This window comes from Orycteropus afer, unplaced genomic scaffold (genome assembly GCF_000298275.1).
Source record: "Orycteropus afer afer isolate SDZICR_OR568_19922 unplaced genomic scaffold, OryAfe1.0 scaffold00214, whole genome shotgun sequence".
NCBI lineage: Eukaryota > Metazoa > Chordata > Mammalia > Tubulidentata > Orycteropodidae > Orycteropus > Orycteropus afer.
The window spans coordinates 693,083-702,659 of NW_006921801.1; the positions used below are offsets into that span (position 1 = coordinate 693,083).

At 37.3% G+C, this 9,577-nt stretch overlaps 1 protein-coding gene across 1 annotated transcript in view; it reads left to right on the forward strand.

Moving 5' to 3' along the window:
* The window catches only part of PSMC6 (proteasome 26S subunit, ATPase 6), a 22,032-nt gene that overhangs the window by 12,177 nt on the left and 278 nt on the right, over positions 1 to 9,577 (forward strand). The window contains exons 11-13 of the mRNA XM_007948336.2: positions 1,576 to 1,696; positions 1,795 to 1,875; positions 6,685 to 6,756. Of these exons, the coding sequence (XP_007946527.1) occupies positions 1,576 to 1,696; positions 1,795 to 1,875; positions 6,685 to 6,756 (274 nt within the window). The remainder of the gene's footprint in view (positions 1 to 1,575; positions 1,697 to 1,794; positions 1,876 to 6,684; positions 6,757 to 9,577) is intronic.

Below are 9,577 nucleotides of genomic sequence, written 5' to 3' on the forward strand. Positions count from 1 at the left end.
CTTCCTTCCGAGGAGTGGCTGGTGGATTTGAACCGCCAACCTTCTGGTTAGCAGTCAGGTGTCTTAGGCACTATGCTACCAGAGCGCCACTGTTTAGTGGCCCCTAATTCGTGGTGACTTCACGCACAACCAAATGAAATGTTGCCCAGTCCTGTAGTAGCCCCATGATTTGTTAGTGATTGGACCATTGTGGTCCATAGGTTTTTGTAGCGAATTTTGGAAGTAGATTTCCAGGTCTTTCTTACTGGTCTATCTTAGTGTGGAAGCCCTGTTGAAACCTGTTTATCATTAGCAACACACAAACCTCTACTGACAGACGCATGTGGTACATTGGCTGGAAATTTAACCCAGGTCTCTCACATGCAAGGCAAGAATTCTATCACTTAACCAACAGTGTCTCACGGTGGTATGGCAGAATGTACATAAAGCTTTTACCCTTTCTCCTCAGTCTAACTTCTGTGTAAACCAAAACCCACTGCTGTCGAGTTGGATCCGACTCATAGAGACTTTTCCTAGGGTTTCCGAGGCAGTGTCGCAATGGAAGTAGATTGCCCAGTCTTCTTTCTGAGGAGTGGCTGGTGGGTTTGAATCGCCAGTCTTCTGGTTAATCAAATGCTTAAGCACTACACTACCAGAGCTATGTAAATGTTGGAAAAATCCCAAGTACATTTTCTCACTTATGCATATAAAACTAAGAAGCATTGGTGATACATTGTCCTGTCTCTTGAGACATATTTTTCATTAGGGTTATTTGAAAGTTCCTTTTCATAAATTACATTGATCTGCTAAGAAAATATGTAAGCCAAAACCAACAAAAAAGGAGCTCTGATGGCATAGTGCCTAAGGCATTTGACTGCTACCGGAAGGTTGACAGTTCAAACCCTCTAGCCACTCCACAGAAGGAAGACTGGGCAATCTACTTCAATAAAGATTTACTGCCTTGTTAACCCAAAGAGGTTGCTGGTTTTAGTCATGTAACTGATTTGTTGCAATAACATGTCATTTTGCTAGCTATATTTTAAAGAATTAGTTAAAGGCAGTTAGATTTTCAACATTTATTTAAGAGAATTTTGGGAGCAGAAAAAAATATATTTGGTATCTTAGTATTTCTGTGTAGAATAGACTTACTTGAAAAGATACACTGTATTACCAAATTTGTAGAAAAGTCTTTTTATCCAGTGATCTTAATGTAAACTTTATATCTAGCATACTGTAAGTAGTTTATATATTAGATCTTATTATAACTCTTATTTTAAAAAATAATTATATGAAAAGAATGTGAATATTGGAAATCAGATTCATATAGTTCATAGTTCTTGACTAGGTAGAGGCTCTTGAATATATTAATACTATCTGATACCTATAAAAAGGTACATAGTTGAATAAGCTGTCTTGGAACTTTGAGGATGAAAACTATATCGTTTCAAATAAGAGAAAAAAGTCAAATGATTGTTCTGAAGGTCACATTTCTATAGGCAGTACATTTCATAGTATTAGGCATATAAAAGATATGTATTATATTTTTTAATGCTTGGAATGTTTTATAACCTATTTTATTTACAAATATGTTCTTAGTTACTGAATCAAATGGATGGATTTGATACTCTGCATAGAGTTAAAATGATCATGGCTACAAACAGACCAGATACACTGGATCCTGCTTTGCTGCGTCCAGGAAGATTAGATAGAAAAATACGTAAGTTAAAAATTCTTTACTTGCTGTCCATTTCACTTTTTCTATGTCCTTTTCTAAAAAACAAACAAAAACCTGACTACAAAATAATTTATTTTCAGATATTGATTTACCAAATGAACAAGCAAGATTAGATATATTGAAAATCCATGCAGGGCCCATTACAAAGCATGGTGAAATAGGTAAGGAAATAACCTATTTTGTATGTATTTATATTTGGTGAATGAAGTAAAGTGCTGTTGGGTATTACTAATGGTCTCCTAAATCTGATTTTCATTTCAGCAGACATGATTTTAAATTCAACAAATACTTACTGAGCATCTACTGTATGTTAGAAACTATTTTAAGTGTTAGGGATGTAGTAATAAACCAAACAGATAAATCCCTGTCTCTGTAGAACTTATACGTAGGGACTCCCTGTTTTACGAACATCTACAATCCATAGTTATGAACCAATCTCCATAAAACCTATTACATTAAAAATTTGATGTACATAAAATGATTTGTAATAACAAATGGGTGTTTACATCACAACACATACCAAAACATTATCATTACTGTATTACGTTAAAGATGTTTTAGTGTATCTGGAAGTATTTCTTTGATGTTTTTTATGCACTATATACCAAGACAGACATTCTGCTAACTCATGTTAGATACTAACTTTACCTAACTATTCCAACACTTACATATATATTTCACTTAAAGACAGACTTAGGAACAGAACTCATTCATAAACTGGGAACTGCTTGTACTGGACAGGTTGTTGTTGTTGTTGTTATGTGCCGTCGAGTCAAACCCGACTCACAGCGACCCCTCCTTGGGTTTCCGAGGCAGTATCACTATGGAAGTAGGATTGCCCAACCTTCCTTCCGAGGAGTGGCTGGTGGGTTTGAACCGCCAGCCGTCTGGTTAGCAGGCAAGTGTCTTAGCCACTATGCTACCAGAGCTCCCTACTGGACAGGAGAAAGAGCTAAAGTAAGTAAACCAGATAGTTTATTGCATGGTAATAAGTACTGTGGAGAAAAATAAGAAAAAGGGGTAAGATAACACCAGGAGTGGGCATGAGTGTGTACACTTTTAAATGGGAGTAGGAGGAACACAAGCAAAGCCTTAACAAGTAGTTGATACCTCATAAAGGTGAAGGAAGTCAACGTGGATATGGGGGCTGGGGTGTTGGTTCATGCTGAGGGAGCAGCAAGTATGAAGACCTTGAAGCAGGCGCATGCCTGGTGCATTCAAGGAGCAAAATAGAGTGTAGGGCATCTATGGCAGACTAGGTAAGACAGTGGTAGCAGGTGAAATCGTAGAGGTAATGGGGGACCAGATTGTGTGGAGCCTTATACAGGCCATGGTATAGAAGCTTTGGCTTTAACTTTTAGTAAGATGGGTGCCATTTGAGGATTTTCAACAGAGGAATGATAGGATTTCACTTTTGTTAATAACTGTAGAAAATTGCAAACACATAAAAGTAGAGATAAGAATAACGAGTCCACAAACAACTAGGAAAATGGAGTTACCTTCAACAAAAATGGGGAAGTCTAGACAGATTAGGTTTAAGGGGAGGATGCAAAATTTGGTTCTGGATGTACATGAAAGCTGGAACTCGATGGGGACTGCTTTGTTTTTCTGGGTCTCAAATTTTCTGCCTTTGACAGGGTTCAGTCTTACCACTTTACTATCACTCATTGTAGTGGAAAATATTTGAGTTTTCCTTCTCCAGCAGGTTCTGGCTTTTGCAGGTTTAACTGTATTATGTTTGAGATGCCAATAAGATATTGAAATAAATTTGTTGAGTAGTAATTCTGTATGTACCTAAAGCTCACTAGGACAATCTATGTTTGAGATATAAATGTGGGTGTTATTAGCAGAAGAATGTTTTTTAAAGTCTTAAATTAGATGGAATTTCCAAGGAGATGAATGTGGATCGTGAAGAGGAAAGGTTCAAGAGGCTGAGCCTTGATAGTTTGACATTGAAAAATTAAGATGAACTGACAAAGGAGACTTGAGAAGGGAGCCACAGAAGTAGGAAGAAGACTGGTAGCTGGTGGTATCTTGGAAATAAATGAAGAAATTAGTTTAAGGAGGGACCAGTCCCCTGTCAAATGCTGACAGTAGGTCAGATAAGAAGAGATCAGAGTGTAGACTTTTGGAGTTGGCTATATGGAAGTTGTTGGTGACCCTGTCAATAGTAATTTCTTTGGATTGGTAAGGATGAAAGCCTACTTCAAATGTTTTTCAGAGAATGGGAGAAGAGGCATTGAGTTTAGACTTTTCTTTCAAGAAATTTCATTGCAAAACAGAGCAGAGAGGAAATGGAACTATAGCTGGGGAGGACATTGAGACAAAAATTTAGGGGAGTTTTCTTAAGGTGAAAGAATTTATGATGTGTGTGTGTCTTAGTATGTGTATATGTTACTGGGAATGACATAATAGGGAGGGGGATTGATGCTACACTTTCCTTAAGGAAGGGTTTGCCCAGTCTATAAGCATGCACTTTTCATTTATGAATATAGGATGGAAGGCAGAAAATACGGATAGTGATTATGAGAGGTTTGGAAATATGGGAGGACCTTGTTGAAATTTTGTTGCTTCTATTTTTCTCAGTGAACTAGGAAGCAAACTGAGTAAAGATAGGGGAATAGTGTTAGAGATTGAGGACATAGAAAAGGTATAAAATAATTAAATACGGAAATGACAAACTACACTAGGATAGGGCTGGCAAACTATGACTTGTGAGCCAAATTCTACCTGCCTTCTAATTTTATAGTTTGTTGGAACACATACATACCCATTTATTCGTATGTTGTTTATGGCTGCTTTCCCACTACAATCACAGAGTTGAGTAGTTTCGATAGACGTATGGCTACATAGCCTGAAATATTTACTATCTGGTCCTTTACAGAAAGTTTGCTAACCCCTGGAGTAGGAGAATCTAGTAAAATTATCAGGCAACTTTGAAAGTCCATTAGAAATTAATGGTCTAAAATAATTACAAATAGTTGGTATTGTTTTACTAACTTTCTCATTGCTGTTGTGAGAGAGTTTTGAGCTTGAGAGACTGAGCTGCTATCAGTTGATATTCCACAAATACTGAGTTCTTGCTAAATACCAAATACTATGCTACCTTTGAAGATAACTGCTTTCAGGAAGCTTACAGTGAACTTAAACCTGATTTATGACTAATTAATTAATATCTAATGATTTCAAATAGAAACTGATATACTTTAGATTGCCTGACAAAGTGTATCTCATCAGAGTTCACATTGTAGTAGCCTATGTCATTGTTCTTTGTGCTTTCTCTCCCTAAAAAGAAATAAACAAACCACACACACACACAAACACACACTCCAGTTGCTATTTAGTCCATTTTGACTCATGGTGACCTCTATGTGCCTGAATAGAAATGCACTCTGTGGGGTTTTTATGGCTGTGACCTTTTATAAGCAGATCACCAGGCCTTTTTTCCAAGGTACCTCTGGATATGTTCAAGCTGCCAGTCTTTCAGCCAGTAGCTGTGCACTTAATTGTTTGTGCCAAGGACTCCTTCTCTGTCCATCTGGGATCACATTTGTGGCTGTTACCTGACAGCTTTTCAATTCATGTCTGTCATGCAGATAGAAAGGTCACTTAATTATTACTGTTGCCTTAGATCTGGTACTTCACCTCTTAAAGTTTGTACAGAAACCAGAAAAGTTTAGCCAAGGCCTGCTCTCAAACCAAAACCAAACTTACTGCCATCAGGTTGATTCTGACTCATAGTGACCCCACTAGGTTTCCAAGGCTATGAATCTTTTTTTTTTTAATTTTTATTGTGATTTGGGTGAAAGTTTATGGAGCAAATTCATTTTCCATATCTCAATTTATACACATTTTGCTTCATGACAATTGCAATTCCCCACAACGTGACCACTCTCTTCCCACTTCCTCCCTGTAGTTACCTCATCCCTATGTCCTTTCCTATGCATTCCTGCTCCCCTGAGCTATCTCCCTGTGCATACTGCCCTTCTGTTCTCCCATGATTGATTATTCTAAGGAGTGTACCTACCAGATGTAAATGTTCACCCTATATGCCTGTCTGTTGTTTGGATGGAAGCCACAGGAGTGAGTTCAATTCCAGCCCTAAAGGGTAACTAGGGGTCATAGTCTTGAGATCTCACCAGGCTCTATCAGACCAGTAAACCTGGTCGTTTTTTATATTTTGAGTTTTGCTCTACAGTGTTCTCTCACTCTATCCAGGATCTCCTGCACTGATCCCTTTCCTAGTGGCTGACAGTGTTAGCTGGGCACCATCTAGTTCTTCTGGTCTCATGGTCATATAGGCTGAGGTTCTCATAGTCCACTAGTCACCTGGACTAATTGTTTCTATGCGTTTTTGGTTTTCTTCATTCTTCTTTGCTCTGGACAAGGAGAGACTCATTCTTGCATCCAGATGGCCACTTGCAAGCTTTTAAGACCCTAGTTTCTACTCACCAAAGTAGAATATAGAACAATGTTTTTGTATAGTATCAAAGTTATAAATCTTTACGGAAGCAGACTGCCTCATCTTTCTTCCATGGAGTGGCTGGTGAGTTAAACCACCAGTCTTTTGGTTAGCAGCCAAATGCCTTAACCACTATACCACTAGACCTCCTTAAGGGCCTGCTCTAGTATTTGAAAATTCCGTATGATAAAATTGTGTCTGGTGACTATTTTTGGTATATTTTGTATTTGGTTTTGGTGATAAATCCCATTCTGGTTGCAAATGGTTTTGAATATTTTAGTGTTACCAAGTTAAAGATTTGGTTATAGTTTTTATATCACAGCTTGCCAAGTATCTGAAGTTCACATGTGCACAGCTTTATAAACCACTGCATAGAAACAGGTTAAGATGCTTTTAGATCCTCATAATATGTCCTGGTTTTAAGGTTTCAGAGATGTATCTGTTTCTGCTTGCTGCTGGTGTACTTAACAGAAGTCTAGTTTAATTTCTCATATTTTTTCCTACATAGATTATGAAGCAATTGTGAAGCTTTCGGATGGCTTTAATGGAGCAGACCTCAGAAATGTTTGCACTGAAGCAGGTAAGAGTTTAAAGTTTTACTATTGATTTTGATTTTTAAATTTACTAAATATGTTTTTAGTTTGGGTTTGTCCAAAAGCAGACCTTGAGTCTTGCAAGGGTTTGGTTGCATGTTTTTTTTATTCATTTTTAAAATCAATTCCAGGAAACAGGAGAGAGAGAACAGGGAAATGAGGTAGAAAGCGGAAAAGCTAATAAAAGAGGGTACTGTTGAGGTGACTGCTGTATGCAAGAGAAGTTTGATTCTGAGGAGACTTCTTAGAAACATAGAGAGTGCCTTCCAGAATTATCCACTGAAAGATGGGAAACTAGAGCCTTTTTTCACCAGCTCTCATCCCCCATTGGATAAGATTTGTCCTCAGAGGCATTAATTCCTTTGCACCTTAGGATGCCTTGGGACAAATGTGAAAAGACATGCAAGTGTTAGGATACTGGCCTCCTGAGGTAAGTCTGAGGTTGTACAGAACTGTCTACCAAATCTATGACTTATATCAGAAGGGGCCACAACCGCACATATATGCTGAAAAATGAATAATATATATTTTCTGACACTAGTCTGTGAGTAGTAAACTTTGAAAGATTGATTTATGGATTCTTTGTTTATTCAACTTGTGTGATAGGTAGTAATGTTTGAATATAATTCTCCGTGTGGATTGTGTGATCCTATTTTTATTTCTGCTATCAAGTTACTTTAAAACCCTACCAAACCAAAAACCAAAGTCACTGCCATCAAGTTGATTCTGACTCATAGTGACCCCTTCTGGGTTCCCGAGGCAGTAAATGTTCACCTCATATGCTTGTCCTTTGTTTGAATGGAAGCCACAGGAGTGGGTTCAATTCCAGACCTGAAGGGCAGCTAGGAGCCATAGTCTCAGTGGTTCCATCAGGCTCTATCAGACCAGGAAACCGTGCCTCCCCTCCCTTTTTTTTTTTTTAAATGATTTTGAGTTTTGTTCCACATTGTTCTCCCTCTCTATCCACGGTCTCCTACATAGATCCCCTCTGAGTTGTTGACAGTGGTAGCCAGGCACCATCTAGTTCTTCTGGTCTCATAGTCATATAGGCTGAGGATTGCATGGTGTACTAGTCACTTAGACTAATTGCTTCCATGAATCTTTGGTTTTCTTTATTCTTCTTTGCTCTGGATGAGGAGAGACCCATCGTTAGAATTCATATCTTTTGCAGGTTCACTCATTCATTAAAAAGTTATTTGGATGGTATTGTTACTAGTTTCACTCTTAAGAAGATGAGATATCCTTAACCATACTTTTTGTTGTACTTTTTGCACATATTTAAGGAATTAATGATAAATATTAGAGGAGAGATTATAAATTTCTTCTTGGTCTTTTTTGTATTTACTAACTAGAAATTGAATCAGAAATTACATAGAAAAAGCTATCTTCTAATTGAGATATTTTGATAATTTTCAGCAAACTTAGCAGTTTCTTAAAGCTGTCTGAAATGTTTATTGATTGAAAAATTGACTTGACATCAATTACTAAAATTGTGTGTATGTTCTTTCTCTGCTTCTACTGAAGTTATTGTAAGTTTGTAATATAATTACTTTGAATCCAGGGGGAAAAGTAGCTAAATATTAACCCTCAAAACTGTAAGTGAGGTTTAATAACAATACAAACTATGAAACCACAGCTTTTCTTATTACATCAAATTCAAATTTCTTTTCCATTGTTAGAAAATACTGTAAGAGGGGATTAGACCATATTCTTAAAATTGTTTTCAATTGATTTTAATGTACTTTCCAAGAAGGCTTAACTCATTTTTTGACCAGGGGCCACAGGTGAATGTATACCTAAAGATTTAAAAATGATTTTAGGTCTGTGCAATTGATACTTATTCTTAGGTGATGGATCAGACTTTCAGATTACTTTTTGAAAATTATTCAATCAATTCCATTCTTCTGATTTCTGAGGACAACATACAGTGGCAACTTTTCTATTTTAGCTAAGTGAAAATTCAATATAAGCAGATGGTCAGTGGAGATAATAGTAGGATTTCTTTCTTTAGAAGATAGTGATACCTTAATAGATGTAGCTTATGAAGATGAGATTAGCTCAAAATCTGGGACCCACAACCATGGCACTACTACTATTGTAGGGGAAAAAAAATTTATTTTTCACTCCTTTGTCAAAAAGTCATTAACTGAAATGAGTTGTGATACTTGAAAATCAAAGTCATGTAAAAATATCAATTTGTACATAAGTCAGGAAATTTTAACACATAAATATGGCACTGATTTTTCTTAAAGTCTACTGTTGGCTTTCTATAATCTCCTATTTTCGAAGTCTTTGATTCATACCAAGTAATGGCTGTCAGAATCACTGGAGGTGTTTTATGTTTTCCCCAGCCATACATGTGCTCGCTCCCTCCTGGAAATCATTGCCTATAGAGTTAAAAAACTAGTGCTTAAAATTTGTATGTGTTGTTGATGTTGTTGTTGTTGTTGTTATGTCCGTCGAGTCAGCCCCGACTCATAGCGACCCCTCCTTGGGTTTCCGAGGCAATATCACTACAGAAGTAGGATTGCCCAACCTTCCTTCCGAGGAGTGGCTGGTGGGTTTGAACCGCCAGCCGTCTGGTTAGCAGGTAAGTGTCTTAGCCACTATGCTACCAGAGCTCCCGTGTTGTTGATAGTTGTTTTATTTTTATTAGAGATGCCACTGGATATAGAGACTGTGTGAGCTGGATTTTATATAGTGCCCTTTTTAAATACTCAGATAATTCTCAGCAGTTCTCTGGTGTTTGGTTTGGAAAATAATGCTCACTATAACGAGGAAAATTAATGAACAAAGAGAGTGGTTTTT